Source organism: Trachypithecus francoisi, unplaced genomic scaffold (assembly GCF_009764315.1).
Source record: "Trachypithecus francoisi isolate TF-2019V2 unplaced genomic scaffold, Tfra_2.0 Lachesis_group17, whole genome shotgun sequence".
NCBI lineage: Eukaryota > Metazoa > Chordata > Mammalia > Primates > Cercopithecidae > Trachypithecus > Trachypithecus francoisi.
This window is the reverse complement of record NW_022681462.1, coordinates 47,579,998-47,595,706: the sequence shown is the minus strand read 5'-3', so window position 1 is coordinate 47,595,706 and position 15,709 is coordinate 47,579,998. Positions and strand designations below refer to the sequence as shown.

The window sequence follows — 15,709 nt, the reverse complement described above, 5'->3', positions numbered from 1 at the left end:
TGGACTGAGAAAGACCTCTGAGAAATTAATAGTAATTCTTTGGACAGACTGGAAAGTTCTGAAGTTGCAACTTTGGAACAATGTGTTTTTCTCTTTATTACTTGCACGCTTTGTATCATTTGATTCTAACTTTGTCAGGTAGAGGGAGGCCAGTGTTGTTAATTAGCCCTTTTTTAGATGAGGAAAGCGTGGGTCCCTCACGAGGGCACAGAGACTGGCCCACTGGGGTCCTGTGGTGATTGGCCATGGGGAAACGTCAGGCCCAAGCAGTGTGGCATGTGGGATGCCCTAGCTCCAGAGCGCCTGGCTCTGGACTTCATTCTGGCTTTGTATTGATGTTATTGAAGTCCGGACCTCCCTCAAAACATTTGCCTTCGCGCAGTGACTGCTTGGCTTTCCATTACAATGGGAGCTGTATTCAAACAGTGTCATTCTGAACTTTACATTTTATTTTATGAGACAGAGTTTCGCTCGTCACCCTGGCTGGAGTGCAATGGCGCGATCTCAGCGCATTGCAACCTCCGCCTCCCGGGTTCAAGCGATTCTCCTGCCTCAGCCTCCCGAGTAGCTGGGATTACAGGCATGCACCACCATGCCCGGCTAATTCTGTATTTTTAGCAGAGATGGGGTTTCTTCATGTTGGTCAGGATGGTCTTGCACTCCTGACCTCAGGTGATCTGCCCACCTCGGCCTCCCAAAGTGCTGGGATTACAAGCTTGAGCCACTGTGCCCAACCCCATTCTGAACTTTATTAATGGCTCACGTGAATCCGAACTTCAGCAATCTTGATTCATATGAGGAATAGAGATGGAGAGTCTCCTTTTCCTTTGCTACTAATTTGGCTCAAATTGCATAGCGAAGTTTTAAACTCTCCTGACCTCTGTTTTGTGTTCTGTGAAACTAGGGGTTGCCTGTAATGTGCTTTCACAACCTTTTATAGCCCCAACTTTCCCTGTGTTGAAATTGAGATGGGACAGGACGTTGATGATTAGGGAATTTTTTTTCTTCAAAGCAGCATGGGATGAACTGACTTATGTGTAAATTGATGTTGCTGTTGCTTTTCTCTGAATGTAGTTAGGAGGGCTGGAAGTGTATGGGTGCAGAGATGTGGAAAAGCTGTGTTGTTCATCCTGATGCCACCGACAGGTCAGACTGTTCTCCTGGCTGTGTTTTCACTCGGTCGTGTACCTGCAGTTCATACCTACAAAGGACCAGCTATGGGCCAGGCACTGTGCTGGGTGCTGTGGGAAAATCACAGCAAACCAGACAAACACTGGCCCTCAGGGAGCCTGTAAACCAGTGTGGAGTTCTTACAAGCTCACAATCCACCGTAATCTTAATTAACAAGTATGGAAGATGACGTTCGCCATCTCTGGGTGGGGGAAGCACATATGGAAAGTCCCCCTCTAACCTCTAACCCACCCCTCAAGGCCGGGCAGAATTCATTTGAAGCCATTCCGGAGGATAGTATTTTCTTCGAGATCCTCAGAAGCTCTTCAGTACACAGGCAACCCCTGGATACTGGAATTGTCACCTGAGCTGAGACATTCGCATGCCAGTTGTAAGCCCAGTCGGTCCCCACCACAGCTGGGGTGAAGCACCTCTATTTTCTTATGCCTGGATGGCTGTTATTACTCCAGAGCCTGGATGAAGCTCAGTTAGTTTGCTTAGGATGAATACATGATTTGTGGGTCAATTTTCAGATAATGTGAACTCTACTTACATGTTGTTTATTGCTTAAGAGCTTTATCTCTTAAAAATGAGTAAAACTACGTGGCACTTTGAGTGGAATGCAGGTGTCATGTAGCACACTAATACTTCCTTATTTTTTTTTAAATTGATAATGGCATAAATGCATTATGCCATCACATTTAATATAGAGATGTAAGTAATTTAATCACATTACTTCTCTTGGATTAGTAATGAATATTGCAAATCAATCCTGTGCACACATTTTATAGGTTTGTTTTTTATCCTATTGATGGTTTCATTTGAACTGTGTTTGGAAATTTAGTTTATTTCTTACTCCATTGTAGATGTTCATTTTTGTATTTTTTTTTTTTTTTTTTTTTCCTGAGACAGAGTTTCACTCTGTCACCTAGGCTGGCGTGCTCTCGGCTCACTGCAACCTCTGCCTCCTGGGTTCAAGCAATTCTTCTGCCTCAGCCTCTTGAGTAGCTGGGACTACAGGTGCCTGCTGCCATGCCTGGCTAATTTTTATATTTTTAGTAGAGATGGGATTTCACCGTATTGGCCAGGCTGGTCTTGAACTCCTGACCTTGTGATCTGCCCGCCTCGGCCTCCCAGAGTCCTGGGATTACAGGTGTGAGCCACTGAGCCCGGTCCATTTTTGTGTTTTTTAAATGCAGTGTTGCAAATTCTACTCAGTACAACTGACTACTCAGTCGTCAAGACTGGTACTTCTAACCAGTACCCAGATTACTGTACTGCTCTGACAGTAAGTTGTTACAAAACTATTTTCCAAAGGTTGGAACTGATTTCAGGGTTTACATTTAAGCTGTGTTTAACATCTGAAACTAAATTAATGCTAGCATTCAAAACTAATAAAATCATAGTGATTTATCCCCTGTTTGACACTGAACCAGCAGATATTTCCCTTAGCTTTTGGTGACATGGATTAAAGTAAAATGGTTTTGGTGATTTACTATAATTAATTAATGATAGATTTTAATTAATGCTTAGTGTTTTGAATAAACTTAATATGTGAATAATGATAATTTCAATATGAGTTTGATACAATTTTAAAGATTGATCGAATACCTAGATTCCTGGTTCTTGGGCCTTCAGAAGAAGAGAATGTCATGTGTTAAGTCCTTATTTGGTCTCATTCAAGGGAACGAGATTTTTTGTTTGTTTATAAACACATGTAGTATATCATTTTACATATTCAGGTACACATAGTATGTTCTCCGGAGAAGGCAGAAAATTATTGCATTTCAGCCACGTAATACCCTCACATTAGTGTATTAAGCTGATCAATAGGGGTATTTATCTCCTTTTGTTGAGCAGTGTTTTAACTTTTCCAAAGTGTAATTTGTTATCTTTGAAAGTCAACCATGTTACCTTATACATACAGGCTTTTATATAATATTACACATAAAAACATATAGTATATATTTTTTAAGTAAGCCCTTAATTTTAGAATAGATTTTAAATTTTCAGAAAAGTTTCAAAGATAATACAGAGAATTCTGATACAAACTGTGTCTACTTTCTCCTGTGATTCGCATCTTACGTTACTATAGTACTTTGGTTACATCTAATTAACCCGTATTGGTACATTATTGTTAAGTCCATAGTTTATTTGCCCTGACATCCTTTTTCTGTCCCAGGATCCCATCCAGGGCACATTTCCCTTAGTCTCTGTAGCACCTCTGATCCGGGACAGTTTCTTAGACTCGCCTTGTTTTTAATGACTTGACAGCTTTGAGGAACAAAACTGCTTTTCAGGTGTTTTGTAGACTGTCTATCAGTTGAGAGTTGTCAGATGTTTTTTTCATGTTAGTCTGGAGTTACCGGTTTGGGGAGGAAGGCCACCGAGGTCATGTGCCATTTTCTGTTAAGGGTCCATGCGATCACCGTGGCTTATGATGGTTGATGATGTTGACCTTGATCACCCGGCCCAGGTAGCGTTTGTCAGGAGACTCCACTGTCAAGTGACTCTTTTCCCTTCTTTCCACACTGCAGTCTTCGGAAGGAAGTCACTTAAGGAAGAGGGAATTCAGCTCTACCTCCAGTAGGGGTTGTATTTGCATTAGTTATTTAGAATTCTATCTGAGAGACATATTTATTCCCCCCAAGGGACCAAGATTTTCAGTGGGCATAGAAGGCACTGTGGCACAGACAGCCCCTTGGCGCTGTTGCAGAGGAGGTGATGGGATAGGATGGTGCGCTAGCATGGGATTTCCAGAATGTGGCCCTGGGCTGTGGAGAAAGGCAAATTCCAGGGACCTGCCTGGAATCTCCTAACTCACCCTCGTGGGATGGGTTGGTCTGGAATTCATCCTGTTGAAGGAGTTCCTGGGGTGATTCTGATGCATATTCAAAGTTGAGAACCTCTGCTGTGGATTAGCAGTGGAACCCCAGGTGTGCTGGCCAGGAGTCAGGCCCTCACCTCCATCCTTGGCATTCACACCTCTTCCCTGCTGGTGGCATCTACCTCTGAGGTTCTCTGTGTAACCACTCCTTCCACGGTTTTGACCACCTCTTGGATCTCTCCATCTGAGGCTCCCTGTGTATCAACCAAGGGTCTTTGCTTTCTGGATAACTTCGTCGTTAGTTTGGTGGGTCCAGAGTTCCAGTAAAGGGAGAAACCAGTTAAAGCTAAGAACCCTATTGTGGAAAGGCCAGTCAGGGCCTGAGTAGGGAGGTCCCTAAATGCCAGGCTTCTCTGAAAATGGTTTTGTTACATGTGAGAGAGAGAGAGGCAGAGACACCGAGACCCCACGTGGACTGTGTTCAGGTTTGGGCAAATAAAAAATCACCAGAAAATCTTCATAGTTTCTACATGTGTCATGCCTTGTGCTTTGGGACAGCCTTAACTCTTGGGCACATTCCCTGGTGGAAGTAGGAGGGCAGTGGCCTGAAGAGGTTTCTTTGGGGTTGGGATCTGGGTGGGCCTTATCCTGGTGCAGCCTGAGGAAGCCCTGGGCTGTGACTGGGCTCATGAAGTGGTCCCAGCTCAGTGCCTAGAGACCCAGCGTCTGAGGAAGGCATACTCCTCTTGTAGATGGGGGCCAGAGTCTGCCCTGAGGCCATGCTGGTGACCCTGCCCACCCACCCTGCCGGGCCTCTGCTGGGCAACAGGGTCGTGCCCTGCCCAGGTGCTGGGAGGTTCAGGCATGTATGGAGGTATGGACAGGGCAGGCATTGGCTCAGAAGCTGGTGTGGGGAGGGGCTTGAAGGAGTCCATTTAACTCCTGGCTAACTGACTTCCAGAGAATCTTTTTTTGGGAAGGAGAAGAGTGGCTCACCTTTCTCTTGGGTACAGAAAAAGTCAGAGTTAAGGCCATCAGTTTCTCTTTCTGGTCACTGCCTTCTACCTCCTAGTGACTGGACGATTCCAGAGTTGAGTGGAAGGCCAGGTGAGGGGGACACTACTTCCTGCTCCACCTTTCCCAAGCCATTATACACAGATGAGAGAGACTCTATTGTATTCATTCACCTGGATATAATTTATAGTAATGCATTTTGTTTATTAAAAAATGCCTGGGCCGGGCAGGGTGGCTTATGCCTGTAATCCCAGCACTTTGGGAGGCGGAGGTGGGAGGATTGCTTGAGTCCAGGAGCTCCAGACCAGCTTGGGCAACATGCAAAACCCTGTGTCTATAAAAAATACAAAACATTGAGCTGGGCTTGGTGGCAGGTGCCTGTAGTCCCAGCTACTTGGGAGACTGAGGCAGGAGGATCACTTGAGCCTGGGAGGTCCAGGCTGCAGTGAGCTGTGATCAGGCCACTGTGCTATAGCCTGGGTGACAGAGTGAGACCAGAAAACAAAGACTGAATACAGACATGTGCACTGACCCTTTACAACATGATTTTCTTTTCAGTCTCTGCCTCCGTGTTACAGTTTACGTTTTCTCTTTTGTCCTGCAGATTTCTGATACATTTTTAAAATATCTCGTCCTTTTTCTAAGTTTTTGCTTTGACTAATTTAAAGTTGCAAGTGTGGGTTTTGGTGGCTTTGTGTAGATGAATCACTTGACCTGAAAACAAGGACTTTCGCTTTGCTAGAAAATCAAGGACAGAGTTTCTGGGATGGACTGCTCTTGGGTTTTCCTTAGAGGAAGCTTGTGAGAAGCACAGTTTCTGTGCCTAAGAGTGGGCTTAAACCAGGTGATCTGCAAAGATTTCCTTCAACTCTCAAGTTGAAAGAGGCCTTGCCGAGGAAACAGGCAGCTAATGGGCAGAGCATCAAACCAGGGGAGTCTAGGTCCAGGCCCGGGCGCTTCCTGCTGTCAGGCTGCCTCCTCACACCAGCAGGCGTTCCTGGGATTCGTGGCAACAAAAGAGCCCTCTGCTTTGAAAGGGGCTCAGTCTGTCTCTTCTGTAGTCTGGACTCTGGAATCTAGGGATTTGCTGAAGCTCATGGCCCAGGGTCTTGACATAGTGTGAAGTTCTGAGTGGTTTCCTAAAGACGGTGTCCTGAACCATGGGTCTGTGGTGGTGGGTGCATGGACTTCAGGATATCTGTGAACTTTGGGGTGGGAAAAAAAATCCTTATTTCTACCAGCTTTTCACTGAAATTCAGTATTTCCTTCCTGCATGAATGTAGGTAGCACAGCCCATGGCATTTACAGTCATCAGAGAAATGGTCACTGTTTTCCTGTTACATAATAGTGATGCAGGTGTATTGAAAGAGTGACTGGCGTTTATCATTGTTCTCAAATTATGGTCATTATCAGCACTGCTGCTACCCTCTCGTTTGGCGTGTTAATAAGGAAATACGTAGATTACTATGTCTCGTTTATTTTTAAGTAATATATTAATAACTGTGTTCCATATAGTTGCATAAAATGAAAATCACTTAAAAGCAACGTGAGGCCAGGCGCAGTGGCTCACGCCTGTAATCCTAGCACTTTGGGAGGCCGAGGTGGGCGGATTGCCTGAGCTCAGGAGTTCGGAACCAGCCTGGGCAACACGGTGAAACCCCGTCTCTACTAAAAAATACAAAAAAATTAGCCGGGCGTGGTGGTGGGAGCCTGTAGTCCCAGCTACTCGGGAGGCTGAGGCAGGAGAATTGCTTGAACCTGGGAGGCAGAGGTTGCAGTGAGCCAAGATCACACCACTGCACTCCAGCCTGGGTGACAGAGCGAGACTCTGTCTCCAGAAAAAAAAAAAAAAAAAAAAAAAAAGCTCCCTGAGGAGAAGTCCCTAGCCCTCACCATTCTGCCAACGGGGGAGCAGGACCTCACCAGGGACCAGGTATCACTATGTCCTCTGATGACAGAGCTGCTGGCCAGACACAGTCTACACAGGCATTGCAGAAAGAAAAGTAGCTCAATTTTGCTGCCTAACAGAATTCTTTCCAGTCATGCAGTAATGACAAAACACACCCCAAGTGGGTAAAATACAAACCTGTTCTCAAAAGAGAATATAGAAAGAATTTTATTTAAATTGGGCAAAAGCCTATTGTTTTTATAAATTTTATTTAATTAAGTTGTCATGGTGGAAAAATTATATTCAATTTATTAGTTAAAAAATGTAAATTTGTGTTCTGGGATCTGTGATTATTTACTGTTATAGCAGTGGGGTTGGGGTTGGGTTGTACTTTGGGAACTTAGGGGTTTATAATAACTTTCAGGATCAGGACAATGTAAATGACTTAAAAAAATCTCTTTGCCTGAAAAAGTTTGACTTTCTGATTCTCAGGCATGTTGTGGCAAAATGGTCCTTGGAGTTTTTGACCCTGTGTTTAAAGAAATGTGCTATAAAATAAAAAATAATTTGGAAGAAGACTTGGCTCACACATTACTTGCATTGTGCCTTCTTGCATGTGGAACTATAAATACCAGCTGCTAGAAGCTCCCTCACAATGATGGACTGCATGAAGGTACATTCTTAAAGTATTCATGTGGCAATAATAATAACTGATATTTATTGAGCACATAATGTGGCTAAGCATTTCATGTGTTGCCTAATTTAGTCCTCTCTACAACCCCACAAGTCTGCCCTCAGCCCCGTTTAACAGATGAGGTAGCTGAGTTGGAGAAGCTAAGCAGTTTATCCGAGTGCTAGTTCTGGCAGCTTCGCTTTGCAGAGCTCTCACGTGGGTGCGTTCTGTTTGCACGCCTGTGCAGTGATCCTCGGTGTGGGCCACAGCCTTGACCCTTCGGCTGCTTTTGCATCTGCACCCTGCAGGTTCAGGAGAGCCTGTGGGCAGACATCCCACATTCTTAATCATTTTAGCACCGGAGCTCGAGTGGAAATGCTTCCTTCTGCAGGGCTGTCTGAGCTCCACGTGTTTATCGTCGGCCACCCTCCTAGGATTGCATCCCTGCAGGAGCCTGCAGCCTGCTCTGCTTCAAGGCTCAGCCACAAAGCTGCCTCAAAACCCGATGGCCTGCCTCATCTGACTGAGACAGAGGTGAGCAGGAGGCAGAATGATACTGGTCACTTGGCTGTGGTCTTCCAAGGTGGGGTTTTAGCAGTATCAGGTAAAAGTGCAAACCAAACACACAGCTACTTTATGGAGACCTAGATTCCTGAGATGTATTTTTCTGGCATTGCTTTTTCTTGGTGTGAATTTCCTTTTAAAGATAGAGATAATATACTGACTCTTAAGCGTAGTTTTTGAAAAGCGAGATGCCTTCTGTAATCTCACCATCCTGAAAGAGAAACTTTTCATATTTGCAGCTCATCCTTGTATTTATAACTTTTATATAATTTTCTATTCTTCTCACTCTGAATATTTTTTCCACTTTACTAGTTTTTCAAATCCTTTTTTTTTTTTCATGTCGTGTGATATCCCATGGAGTTGAAAGCACCACACTTGGGTAAGCAGTGTGCTGAGCTGGACATCTAAATTTTTGCTCCAGTAGACAAGGTGCCTGTGTACATCTCTGGGTGTATGTCTCTTCTTCAGTGGAACCATTTTTTTTTTTTAACGTAAATTCCTTGGAGAGGGATTGCAGAGTTACATGGTATGGACATCTTTATGGCTCTTAATGCATCTTGCCATAACACCCTTCCAAAGGTTATGCCAATTTTCAGTAGTACGAAAGTATCACTTTCACCCAAACTATACTGCTTTTGAAAGTCAGTGTAAATGGCCCCTCCATAAAGGCGTTTTGGATTGATCTATTCTAGAGGACCGTGTCTGAGTGATGATAAAACAGTGTCACTGCTGTTTTGAAAACAAATGAACGAGAATTTGTACATACTGTGACTACCGTGTCCTTTAAAACAGGCTGACTCTAAAATGGTCCTTGAATTTCAGGGACTCTGCCAGGAGCGCTCACGGATTTAGCACTCCGTCGTGGTCATCCCAAGACCGGCCCCACTGCCAGTTCTCGGCGTTTCCTTTTGAGCTGGTGGTCCATTCTTTGAAGGGACTCCCTGACAGCAGATGGAACACTCTCAGCCATGGCATGACTTTTCCCTTTGTGAGTGACTTTAGTTTTTGTTAGTAGACTGTTCTGCTAGTGGGGACTTGTTTGGGGCATGGTGTCAGTGACAGTGCTGGATTATTGTATTTTTGGTCACTGGCTAAGTGAGACAGAGGTAATGGGATTTATTTTTTTAATTACTAATATGTTCCTTAAAGACATTTTCAGAAACAGTCGCAAATATTTTAGATTTTCACACCCATAACAGGCAGATAGCCTCCCACAGATACTGCTTAGAATAGGGTGTGTGTGTGTGTGTGCGCGCGCAAGTCTATGGAGGTATGTGTATTAGCTGTCTTTCCTTATATAAAAAATTAAGAGTCCAGGTAAGCCACACCCAAACTCCAGACCCACAGAGACAATAAATATGTGGGTGTAAGCTGCTGAATTTGCAGTGACTTGTTACATGGCAGCAGGTGACACTTACCCTGCACAGGTGTGACCAGTTCCTGATACTCTTGGTCAGACTTTGCTTCCTGCCAAGCAGGACTCCCTGAAATGGCTACCCTGGATAGTAGAAATTGCTTTACACCGTTCCCCTCAAGAGTGTTAAAGGAGACAAAAGGATGAGGGGGAGGCGCAGGTGGGGCTGAGTGGGGAAGGGGGGCCTGAGAAGCACATTCTGGTAGCAGGAGAGTTCGGGAATGTGGGGCCTCCCCACCTGGGAAAGTCTGTGTTCTGCATGGCTCTGGGAGGGCCTGGAAGGTGGGGAGAACCTGATGTAGTTCTTTCTCCTTCTCTCACCTCTTTTAGGTTTTCTTTTTCTTCTTTTGTTTAGGGTTGGGGTCTCGCTCTGTTGCCCAGGCTGGAGTGCAGGGCCGCCATCATGGCTCACTGTGGCCTTGACCTCCTGGGCTCAAGCGATCCTCCCACCTCAGTCACCCGAGTAGTTGAGACTACGGGCATACACCATCCCCAGTAAAGTTTTTAATTTTTGTTGTGGAGATGGAGTCTCACTGTGTTGCCCAGGCTGGTCTCAAACCCCTGCCCTTAAGGGATCCTCCCACCTCAGCCTCCCAAATGCAGGGATTACAGACTTGAGCCACTGCGCCTGGCCTAGGTTTTCTTTTTCTCCACTGCTTTGTATTTGTTCACTTGTCACCTTTCAGGGTGGTCTGTGAGGGAGAATCCTGGCAGGGGCGGGGTCTGCAGGTGAACATCGAACCAGCCATGGCTCTGTCCCCAGACCTTTCCTTTACGTGGCTTTCCCTCCATCTTGTGGGCATGCAGGGTTTTCATTCCTTCCAAACTATTTCCATCTGTAGTGAGTAGTGTTAGTTTGACTTATGAATAAATATTTAAGCCATCAAATTCGTTTAGCAACTGACTGGAGGCTTCTGGTTCCATTTTCCTGCTGCCTGTGTAGTGTTGGTGAAGCACAGGAATGGAGAGAAGATGTGAAGAGACGCACTTGGGAGGAACTCTTCTCACCTGAGGACTGGTATGGTCAGCCAGTGCTGGGTTCCTGGTGCTTGCTTATCTCTCTGGAGCCAGGGAGACTCTGACCTGGAAGCCTGGACCCCCTTCTGTGTTTATCTCATAGATACCATTCCATATTCCCAGGTAGATACTTGTAATGTTATTCATGTCACACATGTCATTGAACCAAATGCAATTTGCTGTTAATGTAATACTGCTCGTGACAAGACCTACATGGCCCACCTGGTTGTCTGATATGAGCTTAGAAGCCTAACAGGAGTTCACCTGCAAAATTGGACCCTCCCTCTTCCCTTGTTTCCACAATAACCTAGTTAGTATTTTGTGAAAGGTGTTCTTTATAAGTGTTACATTTTGGTGCACTGATAATACGGTAATTTATTTAGGAATATCTGGTACTCTTTGTGGTTACAGTAGAGGCTGGCAAACTGGCCCATGGGTCAAATCCAGTTCACCTGTTTGGGTGTGAATACAGTTTTATTAGAACCCAGTTGGGCTCATTCATTTCCACAGCATCTCTGGCTGCCCCATGTTGCAACAATAGAATTGAGGAATTGTGACCATGTGGCCCACAAAGCCTGAAATACGAGGCCTTTTCCAGAAGAAGACCGCAGCCCCTAGTGTGCAGCAAGGAACAGAAGTCAGGGGAGCAGCATTGGAGTCCCTGCTTTGTCCCTTTATTGGCGCGAGGTCTCCGTGCCCTCACCTGGAAAAGGGGGAGGAGGATGCCCATTGTTTCAGGGGATTGCTAGCATGAAATTGTGTGAGATAATGCGTGGTTCCCAGCACTTAATATGCACTTAACAAACACGAATTCCTTCCCTCTCTATTACTCACATCCCCGCTTCTCATCCTTAAGTGGTTACTGTCTTTCTCCATGTGAAAAATTTGAGACAAAAAAATGGACATCAGTTTTTATGTTTTCAGAAAGGAAGACATCTCAAGCAGTACTGTCCAGCAGAAATAGAACATCAGCTGCCAGTGTGCGCTGGGTGTGTACCTTCACCTCTCCCAGTAACCACATTAAAAAGGTTACAAATTTTAAGTTTTCTTTAGCCCAGTATAACCAAAATATTTCAACATATACACAAATAATTACTAACACCGTTCATTTGCTTGCTTTGCCTGTCTGTAGACTCCGGTGTATGTTTGCCCTCACAGCATGACATAGCTGGACTCGCCACCCCTTGAGTGCTCAGTGGCCGCTTGTGGCTGGGGGCTGTTATCAAACAGGTCTCTGATTCTCTGACACCACCTAGGTGTCCCCTAATTTGGTTCGGTTCTGACACTAGCTTCTCAGGGTTCATGCCGGCCTCACAAGTTTTAAGAGCTCAGTCCCACAAGACCATCCCCATTTCCGACACCAGTTGCACGTCCTAAGTCACCTGTACTTCTGATCAACTGGCTGTAAATTGGGGTTCCCATGACCTCACTTCGGGTTCCATAATTTGCCAGGACAACTCACAGAACTCAGAAAGGCAGTTTGCTTATTGTTAGTGGTTCCTGTAGAGCAAGATTGTCCAACCCGCAGTCCAGGACGCCTTTGGAGGGAGCCCAACACAAATTCTTAGACTTTCTTAAAACATGATGAGATTTCTTTTGAAATTTTCTTTTTCTCATCAGCTGCAGTTAATGTTAGTGTATGTTGTGTATGGCCCAAGATAATTCTTACAGTGTGGCCCAGGGAAGCCAAAAGATTGGACACCCCTGTTTTAAAGGATGCAACTCAGGAACAGCCCAAAGAAAGCGACGCTCGCATGGGATGAGGGGTGGGAGTCTCCATGCCCCCGGGGGGAGACACGGCCCAGCGTACCGTCCCAGCGAGTTCGTCACATGCAGGCTCCCCACATCCCATCGTTCAAGAGTTTTTGCAGCCCAGTCTCCTGCCCCCCCACCCCTTCCAGATGTTGGGGTGTAGGGAGTCTGGAAGGTTCCCACCCTCTAATCACACGTTTCGTCTTTCTGGCAGTGACCAGCTTCCATCCAGGCTATCTAGGGGCACCCCCCTGACCCCCCCAGTCACCTCATTAGCATAAGCTCAGGTGTGGTGCACTGGTGCTCTCTGTGAATCACTAAGGACACTCTTGTTCCTCAGTAAATTACAAGGGCTTTAGGAGCTCCATGCCAGAAACCAGGGACCAAGACTAGATGATCTTTTGTATTATCCCCACCAGGGCAGCCCTGTCAGCCTGCTGCCCCGCCCCACTCCGCCCCTCCCCATCCCCAGCTGGCTGTGCCCTATTTAAAACCCTCCTCTCAGTAAAACAGCTGATGCGTGCCTATTTTACATTCTTCTCTACCCTGGGTCTGACTAATCATGACTCTCACTGTGCTGGTAACTCCCCCGTTCTTGCTTCTCAGGAAGCAACTGTAGGAAAAATATAGTAACATTTCTAAGGAAGCTTAGAGATACAAAATGTTTAAATGTAGCACAAAAATTGTGACTCTACTTATAATAACTTGCAGAAGAATAACTCCACAGTAGAAGTCAGGCATCCATGGCTACAGGTTTTCTAAGAAATGGGACGTGTGGGTGACTCACTGCACTGCCCGCTGCCCTCTGGAAGGAACCATGGGGTAATCAGAGTGATTGGCCAAGAAGGGCCAGGGGTCCACGCAGCTCCCGCCCTGAGGAGTCACACTGTCCGGCACAGCCAGGCGGCCGCAGGAGCCACTGTGGCAGGGAATGCATGTGTCAGGCGTGGTCCGTAAAATGAGAGTATTGAAGGTAAGCTGGAGAAAAACTCAGATTTTAATCCCTCAGAGTAGTCTTTGGCCTCTCCTCCTTCCTTGTGTGATGTTTCCTTGTGTTTAACTTTTTGACCTGCTTTTTGAGTCAGGATTTTGGAGCCAGACTGCCTTGGCCCCGCCATGAGATCTGACTTGGACTGGCTGCTTAAACCTTGTGCCTCTATTTCCTTCATTGAAAAGTGGGTGATTGTGCAGATTGAAGTGAGTCAAACCATTGAGAGTGGTGCCTGGCACACAGCATTATTTAAGTATTTTTGCACTTAATTTCATAACATAAAGCACTAATAAGTAAAAAACACATGATATATTGCAACAATAAAAAAGAATGGTGCTGTGGAAATGGGGTGTGTTTGCTAAAGGAATTTCTAAGAATCAGACTTCTAAAAAAGTTTTAATATTCTGGACAGAATTCTTTTCTACAGAATTCTTTGAACTTTAAGAGCATGATTGAAATTTCTGTTACAGTATGACTCCAGTTAGAGGTAGAGTTAGTGGCTCTATCTAATGCTGAGATCTTTTTAAAGGATGATGTTTGCATCTGGCTTTGATCTTTCTGAGAGGTAGGTTCATGTGTCCTGATGAAAAAGTTCAGTGCTTTTCTTACAACTAAGAAGGCCTGAAACTTACTGTAAGGTTGTGTGTGTATATGCGAATGTGTTTACATAACTGATCGTATTTAAAATCATTTTCTTAGAAGTAGAAGGCTATAGAATATCTGTCATTTTTAGAGTGTGTGGATATGCTCTAGAAACAGATCATTGATCCGTAAAATGCTCAGGTCAGTGATTCGGATTTGATTCTTGTGTGAATCACACAGGGCTATATTGCCTTGGATATGGATATTGATATTTAGTAATCTGAATTAGTTTTCATCATTTTAAACTTAAAGATCCTAACTTTAACAAGTCAAGAAAAATAATACTTCTGAAAATGTATTTCTAGCCTTTTAAAGTATTTCAGATCCAGGAAGTCATTTTGGGTAGCAAACTATATTGGATTAAACAGTTTGGCACCTCAGTTTGCTTATCATTTCAGTCTTCAGTGTTGGGCAATCCTGATGTTAATATCACTCTTTTTTTCTTTTTTTTTTTTGAGACGGAGTCTCGCTCTGTCACCCAGGCTGGAGTGCAGTGGCACGATCTCAGCTCACTGAAACCTCTGCCTCCCGGGTTTACGCCATTCTCCTGCCTCAGCCTCCCAAGTAGCTGGGACAACAGGCGCCCGCCACCACGCCTGGCTAATTTTTTTTTTTTGTATTTTTCGTAGAGACGGAGTTTCACTGTGTTAGCCAAGATGGTCTCAATCTCCTGACCTCATGATCTGCCCGCCTTGGCCTCCCAAAGTGCTGGGATTACGGGCGTGAGCCACCGCGCCTGGACCATTACCACTATTTCTATCCCCTTTTACATTTTTCATTCTGACTTTCTAGTAAAAAAAAACCATGAGGGCTGGGCGGGGTGGCTCATGCCTGTAATCCCAGCACTTTGGGAGGCCAAGGCAGGTGGATCACCTGAGGTCAGGAGTTCCAGACCAGCCTGACCAACATGGTGAATCCCCGTTTCTATTAAAAATACGAAAATTAGCTGGGCATGGTGCGGGTGCCTGTAATCCCAGCTACTTGGGAGGCTGAGTCAGGAGAATCACTTGAACCCGAGAGGAGGAGGTTGCAGTAAGCCGAGCCTGGGCCACTACGCTCCAGCCTGGGCGACAAGAGTGAAACTCCCTCTTAAAACAAAAAGGAGACCTAATTTAGACAAATATTTCAAGAAGTTTCCCATTGTTTCTAATCATGTCACTTACGTAGAAAGTAATGTTCTTTTCTTATCAATAGAAGCTTTTATAAAGCTGATGTTTCTCAAATAGAGGCTATTGAGATTTTTTTTTTTTTTTTTTTTTTTTCTTTGAGACGGAGTCTTGCTCTTTCGCTCAGGCTGGAGTGCAGTGGCCGGATCTTGGCTCACTGCAAGCTCCGCCTCCCGGGTTCATGCCATTCTCCTGCCTCAGCCTCCCGAGTAGCTGGGACTACAGGCGCCCGCCACCACGCCCGGCTAGTTTTTTGTATTTTTTTTTAGTAGAGACGGGGTTTCACCGTGTTAGCCAGGATGGTCTCGATCTCCTGACCTCGTGATCCGCCCGTCTCGGCCTCCCAAAGTGCTGGGATTACAGGCTTGAGCCACCGCGCCCGGCCGGCTATTGAGATTTTCTTTGAGTTCATAAACCTTTCTAGAAAAAGCGTGTACCTGGGTTGACCACTACTGGCAGCTTTTTCTAACCATTGTTTTCTTTTGTCTGAGGTAAAAACCCTCTGGTGTGAAAGCCGCCGTTCCTTTGTGAGGCCTGCCCATCACTCCCATCTATATTTTTCTCCACAGCTGTTCCCAGAAGCTTCCTCAG

General features: G+C 45.3%; 1 protein-coding gene and 1 long non-coding RNA gene across 6 annotated transcripts in view; both read left to right on the top strand.

Moving 5' to 3' along the window:
* The window catches only part of NCK2 (NCK adaptor protein 2), a 151,703-nt gene that overhangs the window by 13,100 nt on the left and 122,894 nt on the right, over window positions 1–15,709 (top strand). The window contains exon 2 of one of the 5 annotated variants that reach the window (XM_033175563.1): window positions 7,964–8,342. The exons of 3 other annotated variants lie outside the window; for them this stretch is intronic. In XM_033175563.1, coding sequence (XP_033031454.1) covers window positions 7,964–8,220 — 257 coding nt within the window. In that variant the 3' untranslated portion in view covers window positions 8,221–8,342. Of the gene's footprint in view, window positions 1–7,928; window positions 8,343–15,709 lie in introns of those variants that run through there. One more of the 5 variants, XM_033175566.1, reaches the window with a different exon arrangement.
* Window positions 8,532–13,611, top strand: LOC117062259. The gene is made up of 2 exons (XR_004428278.1): window positions 8,532–9,124; window positions 10,494–13,611. It is a non-coding gene; the product is annotated as an uncharacterized LOC117062259 (long non-coding RNA).